Here is a 19,313-nt window from a genome sequence, read left to right as displayed (position 1 = left end):
CAAGTCCACATTTGATGCACTCACCATGTTGCTCTTTGATGAAGTGAATTGTGATAGTTTAGCAGCAGAAGGCAATATACTAAGAACAGATTTCTGGCTGATTATGCGAGCCACTTTCATTCCAACTTCACACAAATCTTTAGATAGGAATGGAACCAGAGGTTCATTACTTTGGTACCGCCGGGGGAGTAGTGTTAAGAGACTAGTTACAAACACAAAAAAATGGAACTTACACTGCATTAGACTATCAACACAAACACCTTTCAAACAGTGGAATGCATTTGACTTTGGTTCAGAACTCTTGCAAAACATGCTTTTAATGTTTCCACTGATGGCCACATTTCCAGAGCTCTTTCAGCTACCACTGCGTCTTCCAACCACATGTGAGAACAAAACTTCAATAGAAACTTTTCGCAGCCAGTAACAGAAACAAAATCCTCCGTTTTGCCGGGGAGTCTTAGTTGTCACAGGGATGTAACCACTGATCCCAGGTCCCAGTCTGTTGATTCACAGCCACACGAAAAGCTCCATGTAGAGTGTGTAAACCACACCTTTCAATATCCAGCAATGCAGGAGAATCTTCACCAATGTGACCTCTTAACAGATTCAGCGTTTCCAGTTAACACGCATTGGGAGAAAAGCCCACCAACCATCCACATATGCTGGATCATGACAAATTATTATTCAGCACAAAACCACGAATAGCAAACAAAAACAGCAATCAATTAAAATCTTCATTATAATTATGAAAAACCTAACATTCAGTATTTCTGTAAATTTCAAGGACAGAAATGCATTTTCAAGGACATTTCCAGGTTTTCCAGAATTTCCAGGACGAGTGGGAACCGTGGATTTAACGATTACGTTATATATCGTTTTTAATGTGTCTTGTTTCTTGAAATTCCTTTCAGTTCTTATCGTTTGTCCCAGGTTTCTATAAGCTTCGCTCACAATTTTTTTTTTAACGTGTTTGGAAAATGTTACTTTGGTGTCAAAGGTAACCCCCGAAGTCTTTAAACTCCCGTTAAACCGTCAGTCAAAAGTAACAGTGGCGTAAAGCAGGGGAGGAAAGTGGAAGCGCCATAACAATATGTTTTGAAAAGAGTACTAACGTACGTGGATCAAGATTGAAATGGCACGTGGGGCCAGTTCACAACATTTTACAGAGACTCCTTGACAAAGTTTTCACCAAAATGAAGGAACCACTTCACGGGATACATAAGAAAAGTATCATCTGTGTCCATATGGCGCCCATTGCAGTTTGCAGTTCCTGCGGGACATCGACAAAGATTGACGCACTGAAAATGTACGACGCCTTCTACACATGTGGTTAAGGTAATTGTGATTACATTGAAGGAATTTAATAAGTGTTCTGTGTATAACTCCAGGTATTAATTATACCAATATTACCATTAGTTTTTATTCAATTGCACAAATGATAGATCACACTATTAAAAATACTTACCTGCTTAATTCAGGGTTGCCGTCTAACTTTGCCCTATGTTCCAAACCCCGAGTCCACGCAAATATGGAGGCAATTGGATTTGTCGATGTCGGTTGTCCTTTTTGGTGAAGTCTGAAATAAACAGAATATTGGCACATAAGAGGTATTCAACTAAATGATACGAAAGGAATTTACGTTAAATAAAATTCTTCATTTGGACAGCATTGGGGTACACCAAAACTGAAGCATTGCGAGCCTGAATACACCCTCCATTCCAAAAGAAACCGAACTTTTGAAAACAAATAGTACCACTAGTGCCATCTGTTGTAATATTTTACCGGTAGATGGCGTAGTCCCTCATTGACAACTGGTATAAATGTCATGACATTTGGATGCACGGCAACAAAGTTATTGCGTTTCAACTGTCAATGTGTTGTGTACATCGGTCGGAAAATGAGTTTCAAACAACGAGCTGCAATTGAGTTTTGTGTTAAACTGAGTAAAACTTTTAGTGAAACGCACCAAATGCTACAGAATGCATATGGTGATGAGTGTCTATCCCGTACGCAAGTTTACGAGTGGTTCAGGCGATTCAAATCGGGTAGAGAGACGCTGGATGATGATGAAAAATCAGGCCGTCCCAGTACCGGATTATCGGAAGAAAACATCGAAAAAGTGCGTGAATTCATCAAACATAACAAAAAATCGTCGGTGAAAGTTATTGAAATGGAATTAGGCATTCCTCACACAACCGCATACCGCATTTTGACCGAAGTTTTGGGCCTTAAGAAGGTTAATTCGCGGTTTGTACCACACAAACTCACCGAAGACCAAAAAGTTGATCGAATTGCGCATTGCAAAGACATCGTTAAAAGTGCTCGGCAGGATCGAAACTTCTTGAAATCGATTGTAACTGGTGACGAGACGTAGTGTTTTGAATATGAGCCCGAAACAAGGCGGCAAAGTGCTGAATGGAGAGCGCCGGATGAAGGAACACCCAAAAAAAGTCGCTTGGTGAAGTCAAAAGTTAAGGTGATGCTGATTTGTTTTTACGATTCAAAAGGAATTATCCACAAAGAATTTGTTCAGCCCGACCAGACAGTCACTGGAGAGTTTTACTTGGGCGTCATGAAGCGTTTGCTGGCAAGAATTCGTCGTATTCGGCCCGAATATCGCGAAATCGGCAGTTGGACTCTTTTGGACGATAATGCACCATCACATCGTTCGCGACTTGTAACTGAATTTTTGGTCAAAAATCACATTATTCGGTTGCATCATCCGCCCTATTCACCAGATCTCGCTCCGTGCGATTTCTATCTGTTCCCAAAACTGCATTTGGCGATGAAAGGAAAGTGGCACGCATCGATTGATGCCATTGAGAAGGCGACGACCGCCGTCCTAAAGACCATTCCTATAATGGACATGGAAAAGTTGTTTGACAACTTGTTGGAGCGTGCAAATATGTGTATCGATGCAGAAGGGGAATACATTGATTAATAAAAATGATTTGTTCCAAAATGTACATTGCTTTTTTGTTTTTTTTAAAACGTTCGGTTTCTTTTGGAATGGAGGGTGTAGGTCATGGGTGAAAACTGAGGAATCCACACCTAAAATACGTCTTCATATTCGATCACATTAAGCTTGAAACCTTCTTCCTCCTACGGTGAATGGGAAAATAAATCCGAGAGTCCTCAGAATTGAAGGAGATAAGATACCCCAGGAAACGTTCCTTCATATACGAGTTGAACAGGTGCTAGACATGACAGTACAGTAGAAAAGAGGTATTGTATCAATTTGGTAGGGAGTGAAAAACTTCTTTTTTCTTATCTAACTACCTTAAAATCCTCTACACATGCAAATTCAATGAAATTCAAAGAGTGGAAAAGTGTGAGTGTGGGAGAGTGAGTGGCTCTTCGACTTACAGTATCCAAGAGTTACCCGACGAGCGATGTCCTATGCAGTCTTCATGCGGAATGATCTTTAAAAACAAGTTGGTTCGGACGCGGATAGAAAATATAAGGTAGTAGTTAGAGATACGAGTTCAGCCGCACTTACTTTCTGAATTTGATTGTATTACGGTGGGTTAACAGCACGAATGACAAAATTGGATTTGTCGATAAAGTCGACCTCTAGTTCTATAATTCAACCGTTATAAGTGTTGAATTAAAGAAATGGAGGACAGATTTACACTGGTTTATCTAAGTACAACAATAGTTGAAGTACAGCCCATATGATCTAAATGGCTAAGGATTTTAGTTTTACCAGCTAAAATCTGTAGCTGGTCTAGAGTTGGAATGAGCAGAAGGAAGTGATTAACGCACCAGCACAGTGAAACTTAGACCTAGATTACATTATCGAGCCAACTGAACAAGTATGCTATGCATGTGTGAAGGATCAGTTGGACATACAGCCCAGTCGCAATTTTTACTCTGTATATAAGATACGATTATTATTCAACTAAACTGGTTCTATAACCAAAAACGTCCAATAAGAGGAATCACTTGGACATACAGCCATCCATCAAGAGGTATCCATGCAAATGACTAGTTTTGATTAACTTCAGAAAAAAGAACGTTTTCAATTCAACCTGCTTATATATGCTGCGGGCATGTTCATGCATACCTTCGATATAGGTGCACCGAATTTGATTATTTTTTACTTCTGTCTGAAAGATTATATTTCTCCGTGTCCCATATAAATTTCATTAAGATATGATTATAGTCTTGAACAGACCATACAACCTCAACGGGGTGCAAAAGTAGGTTAATATTGATATATATTAATTTTACATCCCATGATTCTGCCCTTTAGGCTAAAAGAGACTATGAGAAATAAATAATAATGAATAGTGAAAGGCAATATCTACTCATCTCCTAAACGGAATTCGAACTTAAGACAGAAACGACAAGAGTATGCCTTGAATAGTTTGATCATCCCAATCGGTAACAGATTATTTTGCTTCAACATCAACATGAACACCTACATAAACAGAAAATAACAGCTAAAACAACTACAAATCAACAAACTGTTTGCACGCAAAAGCATATCTTATGCTTACTGGCCCTCTGGCACTAGTAACAGTTGATAGGCATTTGTTTCGGCATTAATGCTTTACAACAAAACAACCAAGAAAAGTGGGATTAAGTTTAAAATGTTGGAATTTTGGGTTTATATTTAATTGCTTATTGCTTTACTATACTAAAAATGACTTCCAAATTGCACAAAATTATCTTTGGGAAACGCGAGATTAAAGAATGTTAAGCTATCTAGGTGCAATTCTGCTTAAAAATTACTATGAGTTATTACGGTGCACGCTCAACAGAGTGATGCAGAACAGTGCGTCGATCCCACGCGCATTACTTCTGATTTTCTACAAAGGTTGTTTCCGATATCTAAAGTAACGATTTAGATATCTACTTCTGAAAATTTCATGACGCTACCATCGATGATACTTTATTTGATGGTCTTGCATACTGGTTATCGCATGACATCAAAGATTCCATTGAGAAAAGTTGGAATGCAGTGTAGACTTATCTAGCCGCAACAACTCCTCTTCACAAAACTTTCCGCAGATCGTTAATGGTGTCACACGTCTTCGTAGAGTTAAGGTCCGTTTGATGAGACCGAGGCACAGTAGCCCATCCGGAGATTTTACTGGAATGTGAGTGAAGGAAAATACAGCGGATATCAGTTCCTTGTGTCATTTGTTGAAGAGGACCATCGAACGAGAGATATGCCTGGATGTTTTGTCTTGATGCAGCTCGAGGAATGTCATGACGATAAATTAGTTAGAGAATTGGAAACATCCTTGGCGCTTTTGGGACACGGTGTATTTTTAACTTGCACTTGTAACAATAACCAGCAACAATCATGAATCTATTACCGAAAGTTTCCCGACATTCACGGTACCACCTTTGCAAGTTTAATACTACGTATATATAAAACTGCACGTAGCCTGTTACAGTCATCAAGGTGCATATATACCTTATGACTACATATTTCTACCTGTCGCATGCTAGATGGTGCTCATAGAGCCGTTAACAAAACACACCTTTTTCGACACTTCTCCAAGATCACAATGAATTATGATGGGAATTGTCCTGAGGGATATTAAGATATGGTTTGCAATACCTCTCTATGTAGCTGGATTCTTTCCAGTGTCAAGAGTTCGCACTTTCCGGAACATAGCTTCTATAACTCGTAACAGACGGAGTTAGCTTGTTCTGCTCTACAGTAATCACCCCACTCTATCTTTACTTTCCCTTTTAACACAAGTATTATGCCATTCTTCAATACGGCAAATCCCATTTTTCTTGAACATCTTCATTACGTCACTATAACTGCATTTAGTATCCGAAAGTGCTATTATGTAGCCTTCCCAGTAGGGGGTCTATCTTCAATGACATTTTTCGACAAGAAAGTTTACCGTATCTTACACAGATAAAATATAAGACCTGTGATATTATTCACTTCGCACTCACAGTACTATCGCTTGCAAAAATCACTGCACATCGGAAAAAATCTCTAGACCGAATTCAGGTAGTTCCAAAATTGTATCAATGGTGACTTAAAAATCTGTCCCAACACATATCGAACCAGTTGCGCGGACGAAAGGAACGTGCGCTAACCCATTTTTCTCGTTACATATTTGTTCAAGTCTCTATCAAAAACGTCGTATACCTTTACAAATTGAAAGTTTCAAAGACAATTCAAAACGAAAAAAAAGAAAAAAAAAAAATCGCGATTACTGACTACGTGCAGCCTGTATGTGAAAATAGAATGACCATTAAAGTGAATAAGAACCGAACACCCAAGTTTTAAATTCTTTGTTCTCTTACCTGTAATGTCTTGTTACGGTTCCGTGAGCAGCTTCTGATTCAATGGTCTTTCCATCCGGACACATAAGTACAGATGTCATTAAGCCAAGTGAGCCTGTAAAGAACAAGAATACCACAAAATACATTATTTACTTATTGTCTTATTAAAATTAAATATTTTGTTTGAAGCGGGATATGTTACTGTGTGTGTACATAACACAAATTTTATTTATCCCAATGCACATTTATTAAGAATTTCTTTCCTTAGACCTAATGACTTACCAACCGTCGTATACGGTATAAATCTTAGTGCATCACAGAACTAATTATTAACAAAATTAGTAACTTGTTCATCTAAAGTTTTATCGATGCCTTCCAAACGACCGTCACTGACGCTGCTGGCCATGGAGGCAACCATCTGGTGTTAGCGTTAGATTTTTTTTCTTCATAATTGTTCCGCACATATGAAAGTATTTTTGGAGATTTACAGTTATTTGTGTGCATCTATCGCCAGTGGAAGCACACCATGTACCATACTCAAAATAATTTCTGAGACTTTTTAAATATACACCTATATGTTGCAAATATTAGTTTAATAAAAATAACCGAGCTTCTACTAGAAAAGTTTTAGATCGATAATTATAGATTTTTCCCTTGATTAAAAAAAAAAAAAAAAAAAAAGCAAGATAACTGATATAACAATAAAATGTAATAATGTATACCATGCAATTACCACTAATTGCCACGATAGAACGAAAAAGTTCAAATGACGGACCGATCCACATTCTCAAATATGCTAACTATTTCATAGTACTTTCTACGCGCAAATTTTTAGAGTTTTATTACGTCGTTTAGTTATTTTGAAACTTTTTTTTTTTTTTTTTAATTAAATCCAGTGACACCATGTCTTAAGCTTTCCTGGATTTATGATTACACTAACTTACCCGTCAATGAGTCACCTTTAACACAGTCCTGAACACTGATTTGATTAAATTAATTTACGCATGCTTTAAACAATTAAGACAAATTTATCGGTAAATACATCGTCTTACGGTTTAGACAGCAACTTCAGTCTTCTTCAGTAGATCGAAGTCATCATACTTGCTGAAAATCCTTCTACTCTCTAAACTATGAAATAACGTTTTGTAATTCACTGCAGATCCAAAATCTTGCAAGACGAAGTGGAAAAAAAAATAATAAACTTGCAAAGTTAATTTTGTTTCTCATCATGTAACATTTTAAACTTGTAATAAATTACAAAATGTTACTATGTACATTAGAGATATAAGAAAAATTTTCAGGAATTCCAACCTACTGAAGGAAACAGAAAATTCTGAGTTTAGAGTTCTTTAGGGTAGGGGCGTGAACCTACAGCTCAACGTAAGATCCTAACCACACTGCTCCCACCAGAAATCGAACCCTGCTCTTTCAGGACAAGTTCAAACGACGCATTTACCGGTACATATGTGTAATTATTTAATCCTATTCAGTTTCAACAGTAATAATGTCCACCTTCTTCGCTAGATAAAAACTTCTGCTAGATCATTCTCAAGCCCAAAATACATGTACTAACATCCTGGTAACTAAATGCAGATTCAGAAATGCTCCAAGAATTGAAACCAAACGCGTGAATGGCTAATCTAGGAATGTTCTAATTTGCTGGGGGGATTACGGGGAACGCAAACAGCAGGGCTATTTGTCCCAGTCATGGAAAAGGTAAATGGCTGACATATATGCCGCTCATAATAGAGCTTTCAACGAAGACAATGAACAAACTTTTAAAATCAGAAAAGAGAATATAAGCTCGATTAAATATAGAATAAAGAAAATTAATAACTACTAAATATAAAAATTAAAACTGGTCTTGAAAAAGTTAGAACAATAAACAAAGAATTTATTTTATTTTTATTTATTTATTTATTTTATTTATTTATTTATTTTTTTTATATTTTCTTATTTTCAACTTGAGAGGGAATCATGTGGAGTGAGGTCGCGAGACAATTTGGAAGTTCAATTAGTATAGAATATCTCAAATGCCACTGAAGTCAGACAACTACTACAGTACTGCATACTGTTCAGCAAATGCGAAGAAGGGGCACTTCCACTAGTAGCAAGTTAAGTCAAAACAATAATTATAAGAAAAAGTAACAATAATAATAATAATAATATTCAAACAAGCTAAATAAATATAAGTCTAAGAATATAAACTATTTCAAATACAAAAACAAGAGTACAATAACCGATACCCCCCCCCCAAAAAAAAAAAAACTACTAAGATTATTAGGGGGTTCTACGCATTCTGGAAGGTCACATGATTCAGGTATTCTACAAGGACGTACCGAATACTTGCACGATGGTCTTAACAATACGAACGCCTGATGTTACGTACTAAATAGGAATGTGTAAAGTAAGAATTTCGATACGCAACCGCGTCGAGAATAGTTCATTTCGCCATTAGCATGCGCAAGACTTCTGTTAATTGCCCGAAATAGGTTTGACAAAATAGAATTTATTTTCATTGCTTTTAGTAAAGGAAAAGCGTTAAGCGTTTTGCCTTAAGTTTGAAAACAGAACTCGTACTTTAGTACAGCAAGGTTTTTTGCTATTACAATGTAAATTTTTATCGTACTTAATTATTTTAAATCTGAACAGTTGCTAGCATGAATGAAGAAGGAAACTATATTCTGTATTAGATTAAAACATTTGAAGAATACTCGTACACGCTGTCGAAATGTTCCTATTCCCATTCTTGCTAAAGTTCTGAACTTGCAATTAATTTTCAAGTTGTAAATACATATATTTAGGATGTGAAAAGAATTTAACAAAGAAGTTTTGGCCTAATGAAGTAGACTGGTATTACCACCAAAACTATTTACGAGTAAGTTCAAGGCAACACATTTACAATTAATTTAGTTACTTAACAGCAAACATCAATTTATATCTAACTCATTTTCCTGGAGTTAGGTCAAGAATACACAAAATGTTAATTATAAAAAGAAACATACCTAATTACCTGAATTTCTAGCAACCCATTAAAATGGAAGCACTAATAAACTTACATAGAAAGCATTTAAATCAAGTTAAGACAAAACACTCAAAGTTACATAGAAAGATTGAAATTATCAGTGAGTACACAAAAACTTACCGAATCCCTGAGCAACAATATCAGACTGAACGTCACCGTCATAGTTTTTACATGCCCAAATAAAGCCACCATTAGACTTGAGAGCTTGAGCCACCATGTCGTCTATGAGACGATGTTCATACCAGATACCAGCGGCTTCGAAGTCTTTCTTGTAAGTCCTGTGAAACGATAGAAATTCTCTAATTAGTTTGCTGACTTGCTAAAGGAAGTATACAAAATGAAAGTGAAATTAAGTTTAACGTCTTGCATTATGCCGTGTAAATGAAAGGAAACTGATTGTAAGACCAAGTTATAGAAGTTAGAACATACTAAGTGATGTACAGTAAATGAAAAGAATGGGAGAACTCCGCGAAAATCCATTAGAAACCCGCGCTGTCCACAAGCCCATATGTCCTTGGATCGAATCCACAATATTTCAACATATGGTCTTGGATCGACTCAAGAATATCTCAATCTGTAGATAAACGCATTCTATCGCTTCTAACAGAATGAAAGAAAAGGCAAAGAAAAGTTTAGGGAGATTTTAATCTTTACTTAGTATTTGTCCATCCAAAGATTAGCGCCCAAGAAAACAAAAGCACATAGTTTTGGGTAGACTTCTTTCCACTTGACTCTACTATTGGTTCCGTGGTGCATTAGTCATGCGATTCATATTAAGTCTACTGCAAATAGTTCGAATAAAAGAAGATTGTCCAAAATAAAAAAAGCTCTTAGCTCAGGAAAAATATGCTCAGATATCGGACTAATTAAATGGAAGTTTAATTTCCCAGTATCGGTATTTCACATTAAACCTTAAAACATATTGAAAGTCCCCATCGATCCCACGGCGACTTCACTTTCAAAATGGAATCTAAAAGATGGCAGCGCAAGAATTTGTTATCCTCTCACATTTGTACCTGTATTTTCATGGATTTGATATCTTGATAGAAAACATGGATTTTCATCTTCTAAATGCTTTTTTCACTTTCATTTTCTTAATTTTAAATCTACGTGCTAACTTTAAATAAAGGTCTTACGTCAAGGGAGGAATACATTTATTGAATTTTTCGATTAACGATAACACTGAAATGTTTTTAATGTTTTGTTTTGTTCTTTATTCTTGGGCATGTTAAAAAAATCTAAGTGAACTAAACGGGAGTTATGTATTGCTGCGCAATCTTTGTTTAAAAATCTTGCTCCTTCCAGCTCCATACCACCGTAGCAATTGTTTCGGTTTGCGTTCAGTCCGCGTGTAACTGAGATGTGTGCTGATTAGTGGTTTCAGCATTAAATTGTAGCAGCTACAGAGAATGTATGTTTAGTCTATAGGAGTTTAAATGGGGCTGAAGGTGTTTCGTTTAGTGTCGTGTGTTTGACAAACAAAAATGCTCGTTCATTGAGGAACAAAGTCATATGTAGAAATAATTTGTCAAATTCTGGAAACATTGTAGACGTCACTTGTGGACTTGTATGAAGCTGGTAGAGGTAAAGAAATAAAGTAGAAAATTAACTCCACTAACATTTCTCCTTGTAACTCGCTGGTTGTGTTCGCCACAATTAAGTAGGAACGTCAGTAAAATCAGGTCGAACACAGTAAGCCAAAACCATGTTATACGAGTCTGTATGTTTCGATAAATTTAAAAATGGAAAAATTCTAATGGAACAAAGAAAATATGCTAGGCATTCGGTACGAATATGATAAATAAACAGGCAATACAACGGCAATTTAACAAATGAAAGAATGGCGGTGCACAACGTTTCATAAGCTATAGACAATAAGGAGGTTACTAAGGCCGATAATGGCCAAACATACGTAGCACTGGGAGATGCATTCAATTACACAGCAGACATCATTACCCAACACCTCCGCTAACTCAGACAACAGTATCGAGTGGATTCATGGGTCCCACTTAAATTGATTTAGATGGAGAAACCAATACGAAAAAAAAGTGTTTCTTTGCTTTCTCGTGAGGGGAAGAATTGTTTCTGGACAGAGCCCAGGTGTAAAGAGAGAGAAGTTCTGAATTAAATTTCTTGTTTAACATCCCATGGTTACGCCCTTTAGGTCAAACGAAATAATTGATGGAATTAGAACGTGCGAGGAAATCTGAGAACTCCAAGAAGATTCACGAACACGGTGTTCACCACAACAAACGAGTTCTATACGATACTCTACGATACAACGCCATATCATTAGTTGACACCACATGAATCCACTCCCAAACAACCAAAACTAACACTGCATTAACTGAATGCTATGCTCTGTGTTTGATGGACTTTTCGGGAGTCCGTGCATCACGAACTGCTGTCACTTGGTCGATTTATCAATGCAAATGTACCTGGAACATGTGTATGAAATTTTGAAAATCGTGGAGCCAGCGCTTGTGAATCATACTTTGTTACTCTGCTTCAATACAACTCGAACCCAGATATTGCTAAATTCACCACTGACACAACCAACTTCGTTGGAAAAGATTAACGTATTCCCATAGTCCCTGGACATTACATCGTCAACATTAACATTTGTGACACTCATTAGACAACTATATGTGGCCACAAAGGTTCCTAACCCTCGACAAGGAAAGCAAAGCACTGGACGACGACTAAATTTGAGTTCTATAATCGTTACATCCAGTCTGGCAAAATTCTCTTTACAGGATCTATTTCTGATTTCCCAGGTTATGTCTTACTGAATGTTATTGTTTGTCTTTCTTTGAGGGAAGGAGGTGGTCAAAATGCGAGCTTTTTAAAGGTATCTAATATTAATATATGACTCTCGATTCTGCCTAGCACGATCATTAGCATGACATTGCAGGAAGCGTCTCACTATACACCAGTACGCATAATAAAAATAGAGTTTAAATACTGACCTAGACGTATACTATGATTAATCCATCATTTAGTAATTGCGGATATTTTCACCGAGAATTCCCATCTTTCTCAATGGCGCTTTCTTAAAACATCTGGTGCAAACTCATATCACATAGCATCAATTGTTGTGATACACAAGTATCAAACAAACACCTTCTTTTAGTACTAAAAATATACAGAGTGCTTCAAAACACCGACAACGTTTGGGAGGTGATTCCTCACACTAAGATAACACAGAAGTATGGACTTGCACAAATGCTTCCTTTCGAAGTTATATGCTGCCGAAAACATGAAAAAATGAACTTTAAAGATCCATAGCTCCAAAACTATGGGACCTACCGTACTCGGGTCAAGACTTCACTTGGGAACTAGTATGTGACCTATCCAAATATCCAAGTTTCAGAATCCTGTAGTATTTCCGCAACAATTTTTATAGAAGTATTTGGTGAATACTTTAAATTATATACCCGTAGCCACAAAAATTGTTACGTGAGTACCTTAGGATTCTGAAATATATATTTTCGGATATCGCACATATTAGTTCCTAAGTGAAATCTTGACCCGACTACGGTAGGTATCAGTTTTGAAGCTATGGACTTTTACGGTTCATTTTTTCATGTTTTCGGCAGCCTGTAACTCCGAAAAGAAGCATTTGTGCACCCAGGATGGTCTATACTTTCTGTCTTATCTTGGTGTCAGGAATCACCTTCCAAATGTTGTCGGTAATGTTTAAAAATACCCTGTATATAGAAATACCTCAATATTATCAGTATTAGGAATATCAATTACTGCTTTGTGTGAAGTAACTGATAGAAGTGTGTTAACAATTTTACTGAAAAATGGAAAAACGGAGTATTAGTTTGTAGATGTTTATGACAGGCGAAAAGTAGTAAAATATATTGAAAGTATCATGTTATTCACAAATAGCACTATTTATAGTCTCAAGATGGCAAAAATATAGTGCATCTGAACCATATAGGTAACTTTTGAGTATTAACAACGTTTCAGGATAGTACTGTGAATGTTCAAATATTTACGACTGCAACTTCTGTTACCGACAATATTGAGGTATTCTATATATAAATTTATTACTAGCAGAAATGCTTCTGTTTGATATTTGTGTAGCACAACGACTGATGTCATGTAATGTAAGTTTGCAGTAATACTTTACGAAGAGCCCACTGAGGAAGATACAAGTCCCCATTGAAAATCTCCGCAACCACTAAATGACACACCACACGCATACTACAGTTAGTTCAAGTTAATATTTGAAGTCACGCATCAGTTTGATTCATTAAAATGTCGATCTAAAATACTTACTCTTCATAAATTTCTTCGAAAATATCCTTGAAGCGCCCATCATAACGTTTCAAAATTGTGTTCTTTGTGGACATGTAAAGAGGCCATTTCTTTTTCAGTGCCACCTGTAAATAAGACATACATAAAAAATTAATAAGAATAAATCTACGCAATCACGAAGTGTAGTAATACTTTCTCTTCGACTATTATTTCAGCACTATTTCCACTTATTAAAAACGATATATTTCTTTTACGGCAATAATAATCCTATATTCTAGTTAAGCTAGAGCAATGTAACTGCTTGGAAAAGAATATTTATGTTACAGTGTGTGTTTTTTTAAATATATTTTACTTTACCTCCATTAACTCTTAATCACACTTCTTAGGCAAAAAATCTACTAAAATTATACAAAATATCAATATTAATGAAACAAGGATTTTAGAGAATATGAAAGTGAATATATATATATGTATATATATATTACCTGAAAACTGGAATGTGCAAATGATCTGATTGACGAATCTGTATTATACATGCCCATAGCGACTCCTCCTCCTTTGGTAAATGTGAATACTTCCAACTTTTGTCTTTCACCGCCATCTGGAGTGTATACAAGCTCCACCTGAAATAAAGAACAACAATGAGTTCATATAACAGAAAGGAGACTACAAAGAGAGATCCATCTCCAGCACACTTCAATATGTGAGAATTACAAGATTAAGGGAGTATAATTTGAAGTTTAGTGAAACTGAAGGATTGTAAGATTGTGTAAAATCGTAAATGCGGTTCATACACAAATACTTGTTTCAGACTATTTCCGAAATTTTTCAAGTTTCAATATGTAATATATATGCGGACACTACACAGACAAACGTCATACAGTTGAAGTCAGGGACAAGGGTTTACAAGGTCGTTATAAGCAGGATTGTGAAAAACCCAGGTTTAAAAAAACCCAGCCCAGTGGGTTTTATTGGATAAAATTGGGTTTTATCGGGCAAAATTGGATTTTATTGAGTAATATTGGGTTTTATTAAATTTTGTACGTATATTTAAAGCCATATTCCTACTTAATATACCACTTAAGCATATATGTTCTACTGTACACACGAAACTATGGAATTCCCTTGTGAGACTGCGATAGTTCATGTCTGGCGCGTTCCTAGCTCGATCCCAGCTCCCGCCAAGTGCGTTTTGTGGTGGACACACATCGTGTGCATAGGTTTCTCGGGCTGGTTTCGTCATGCCACGATTAGTATCCATATAATTACAGTATCCCTTAGCCGTAGTACATAATCATGAGACATTGAACTAAGCTTAGAAATAACAAATAATACTAATGCACAAAGAATTCGTGAAGTCCCATACGTGTTTCGCAAGAAGAATTAGGGAGTTCCACGATCTGATTGCCGTTAGTGTCGAGAAGATAAAGGTGAATCTTTAGTAATTTCCTTTTTGAAGTGAAGCGTTCTCTTTTTGTAATTAACTGACACATGCAGAAAGACATTTTATCTCTTTATATTAATACCTAAGTATATAACAAACACAAAGGAAATATAGCTGCATTACTTTTGATTACATACTAGCTGAAGTGCCCGTTCTTTGTACGGAGAGAATTAGGCACAAGGAATATGTTTGAGCCTCGTCTGCCCTTTAGGATACGCATATCAAAGAAAGTGTAGTAAGATATTCTATTTCTGGCATGGATTTTTAACCCCTTTTTCCTTAGGAAAGTTATTTTCTCCTTCCCTTATGCCCTTTAAGGAAAGTTACATAATAATATCCCAGCTTGAGGTAGGTACTAGATATCTTCTAAAACTCATTTCAAACTGTTCAAGCATTTCCCGTGACGCGATCACAAACAACAGACAACATCGCTTTCAATGTGAACAAAGGAATCATGGCAAATCACCCCCTCTCCCTTAAAACGAACATTTTCAGAAACACTACAACACATGTCAGCTTGTTTTTAATGAGAAGTTTATATATCGATTTTAATCTTCCTAACTTGGCAAGCTCGTGTTATTTTTTTATTATTTTTTTTTCATTCATGAATTTTGAACTTCCTGTATTCCTTCTCCTAGGACGCGCCCTTGAATCAAAGTAATATAAAAATCCCAGCTCAGGGTAGGAACTAACTACTCCTTTATGTTCAAAAATTCATTTCAAACTGCTTAACCGCTTCCCCGTGTGATGCGGTCAGAAACAACAGGTAAAATCACTTTCAAATTATAGAAAATGCTTCCCTTTCCCACTTATAAAATGGAAACTCTCAAAAGTACTGGAACACGGGTCCACTTACTTTTAGTGGGAAGTTTACAAAAAATGTCATCTTTCTAACTTGATAGAATCGGGAGATACTAAGATTTTTGCATAGATTTTGACCATCCGCTCCCCCATTTCAATCAAAGTAACCTGATTAAACACCTAGTTCGAAGTACGTGATAGCTGCATCCAAAAATTCATTCCAAACCGTTTAACTGTTTTCCCGTGTTGCGCGCACAAACAAAATTCTTTTCATTTTTATATAATAGATTACAGTTTAACAGTATCACAGCGAATTTGATCGAGCGCAAATAAATTCATTATGAATGATTCCCAAACCTTTTTTGTTTTCAATGTTCTGGTTATAAATACATATATTATGCCAATTTTGAATCTAGGCATACACTAAGAAGTACAATTAAAAGAAAGTGATTATAATCATATTACGATTAATATTTCAATCCAAGTTTTGAAGTGGGCTCTTTTTTTTTTTTTATGTGGGTTTTACCCAATAAAACTCACTGGGGAATTTTGGGCTGGGGAAAATTCCAACAACCCTGGTTATAAGGCTGGGAGTTTACGAGGTAACGTGAGACTGAAGTCCAGAGATAAATCTTTCTAGTGAAATCTGGAAACATTTCACCTTTAATCAAAAATAATGTAATGTGAAAAACGCATTTCCTGACGATGTATTCTTAGCATCGTTATTATTAAGCTATTTTCATCGAAAAATCATGTCTTAATGGTGTTGAATACCTGTGCTACACTTTTTTAATTTTTAAGTGTTGCTTTATGAGAAATTATTTGTTTTCTTTCAAATGAGCTGGAATTTTAGTGAGAAAAGTGGCTCACCTTGTGCCTCCATGTTTTATTATTTTAACTGACTCACTAAAATTTGGAAGTGTGGCTTCAAGGCCACTTTTTTTTTTATATATATAAATATGTGCCGAATAACTTCTGTAAGTGGATATAGGAATTTTAATGGTTTGATTTTACTGATTTTCGTCAAAAGTCCCTTATTTCGTAAAAATTCAATTTTGTTATACACAACAATTTAAATGATATTCAATTTTGCAAATTAATTTTGAACAAGTGTTTTATTTTACAATATGAAACTACAGTAGACTTACAAATTACGGGGATTAATACTCAAACTTAAAATGGTACATCTAACTACAACTATTGATTGCAATAAAGTAATAAGATCAGTATCTTTTTTGTTCTATGGCGATAAATATTGAAACCGGAAATGGTTAGTCTGAATCACTTCCGGTTTTAAAATAGGGTTAACGGGGAAGACTGAACCTATTCTAGGAGGATGAATCAATGACAGAACATTGCATCTCGATATCTTTTATAATTTCTGCTCTGTGGCAATTAGTATTGAAACCGGTAGTAATATTAAATTTGAACCACTTTCAGTTTTGGTAGAGTTCGGGATAGTCGTCGTACGTTGTCTTGAGACGCTGATTCGATTGCAAAAAAATCGCTTCTCGCTGTTACCATTTTCGTTCTATGGCGATAAACATTGAAACCAGAAATGAAAAATTAAATTAAATCTTTGAGTTTCGCGTCCTACGGTTATGCCGGTTAGGCTAAAGGAGACTGTGATGATGAATAATGAATGAAATGGTGAAATGATGAAAATTGGGAGGAAACGGGAGAACCCCGAGAAAACCCACGTACACGGTGTTTGTCCACCACAAAGTCCACTTGGCGGGGCTGGGATCGAACCTAGGACTCCAAGAACCAGAGGTGAACGCTCTACCACTGAGCTACCGCGGCCCCTTGAAACCAGAAGTGACTAATTAGAACCACTTCCGGTTTGAATAGATTAGCTGGAAGCTATTCTTGGAATGCTGAATTGATTGCAAAGAATCACATCTCGATATCTCTTACCGATTTTGCTCTAATACCTGCCGACAGACGGACGAAGCCGTTCTGTAAAAATTCCGACACTTACACATAGAATAGTTTGGAAGTCTAAAACTATCATTAAAATTTCAATTCACTTTAAAAAAAAAATCCCATACAAATCATTGAACTAAAAAACAAAAACGGCGTAAGTCGTAACCTTGGAAAACATTTTTTTGTACACTACTCTCACTACGCGAATTTTGTTTATTACGTGAAGTGCAGCCTGTAAAGGGTACCTTTAAAATCGATAATATATAATCAGTAAAGACTCATAACACAGTTCCTGTTTCTGAGTAAAGGTGGTCACTTCTTAACTACGGTATTTGTTAGTCATCTCACAATATCGATCAAATAAAGACAACTGATTGCTAATCAGGTATAAGTCAAACGTTATCTGACAATTCGGTCACTCATACACTCAGCTTGGAAACAAAGTATACCAATCTTGTAGTGAGTAAGTTGTTACCTATTCAATTTTATTACCCAGTAAACCAACACAACTACAATCTGGAGCAGAAGATCAAAGAAAACAAAATCTCTCTATACCTGCTCGCTAAAAGTTTGTGGAATATCAGTACAATATTCCCCCGATTTTAAGTAATACGCGATTTACGTCAATTCGCAGTTAAGTAATAAATCTCCAAAATTACAACTGCTAGCGCGTATGAGCGTGCTAGCGGCTTTGGTACCTTTAACATCCATCGTAGTATCAAACAAAAGGAAAGAAGGTTGCATACTTAAAAGTAAAACTATTACAACAAGCTAAAACAGGAATTCTACAATAACTGATATGAAGTTTAAAAGAAATACCTTTCCAGGAGTTGAGCAGACAAAATCTGTCGCTTTGTACTGGTCACCATGAGCATGCCTGCCAATGATAATTCCTTGAGTCCATCCAGGAACTAATCTAGGAATAGACTTGCATATGATGGGTTCTCGGAAGACTGTTCCACCCAATATATTTCTGATTGTTCCATTTGGACTGGGCCACATCTTTTTCAACTTGAATTCTACAAATAAAGAAACAATATTATTGCATTTTGCTTCTATTCTAGAGTATTCAACTTACACACCTAAAACACTAAACTTGCTGGCGATGGCTACCAAGCAACTAGTTGGCTGATATACAGAGAACAGCACATCGGCTTCCATCGTTCTCATTTTTAACATTCCAGACCGGCTTTCGTTACCTCTTTAACTGAGTGACTCCCCAAGTGAATCACAATGCTCGATCAAGACCGATAATTCTACAGTCCCACTGAAAATCAAACCTGGGCCACCCATTAATAGCAGGCTACCGATCAAATCTTTATATATATATGTACAGTGGTAGTGATTTCTTCTGATGCAATGACTATCACCAGTAGGGTGTCCACTTAAAATTCCAAAACAAAATTTCGTGACCTTTTCTTTACCCAACCATAAAATTTCGTAAAATTCTCAAGAGTGAATTTGAATGCGAATTAGGCCGAATTTTCATGGATGCGATAGAAGGTGCTTTGCTTGCGATTTGGTAACCCTTAAAGCTGTCCATAGACATTTTTGGTGGTGAATTTTGACGTTCTATAGAACAAAATT

At 36.2% G+C, this 19,313-nt stretch overlaps 1 protein-coding gene across 1 annotated transcript in view; it reads right to left on the bottom strand.

Moving 5' to 3' along the window:
• LOC145693545 (isocitrate dehydrogenase [NADP], mitochondrial-like) overlaps positions 1 to 19,313 on the bottom strand; it is a 125,438-nt gene that overhangs the window by 6,973 nt on the left and 99,152 nt on the right. Inside the window, exons 4-9 of the mRNA XM_081769631.1 lie at positions 18,546 to 18,745; positions 14,041 to 14,178; positions 13,577 to 13,680; positions 9,407 to 9,564; positions 6,283 to 6,376; positions 1,466 to 1,576 (exon numbers count right to left, since the gene is read on the bottom strand). Coding sequence (XP_081625757.1) covers positions 1,466 to 1,576; positions 6,283 to 6,376; positions 9,407 to 9,564; positions 13,577 to 13,680; positions 14,041 to 14,178; positions 18,546 to 18,745 — 805 coding nt within the window. The remainder of the gene's footprint in view (positions 1 to 1,465; positions 1,577 to 6,282; positions 6,377 to 9,406; positions 9,565 to 13,576; positions 13,681 to 14,040; positions 14,179 to 18,545; positions 18,746 to 19,313) is intronic.

This window comes from Thermobia domestica, chromosome 8 (genome assembly GCF_964235325.1).
Source record: "Thermobia domestica chromosome 8, izTheDome1.hap1.1, whole genome shotgun sequence".
In the NCBI taxonomy this organism is placed as follows: Eukaryota; Metazoa; Arthropoda; class Insecta; order Zygentoma; family Lepismatidae; genus Thermobia; species Thermobia domestica.
The sequence above is the reverse complement of the archived record's forward strand: the minus strand, read 5'-3'. Positions and strand labels throughout refer to the sequence as shown.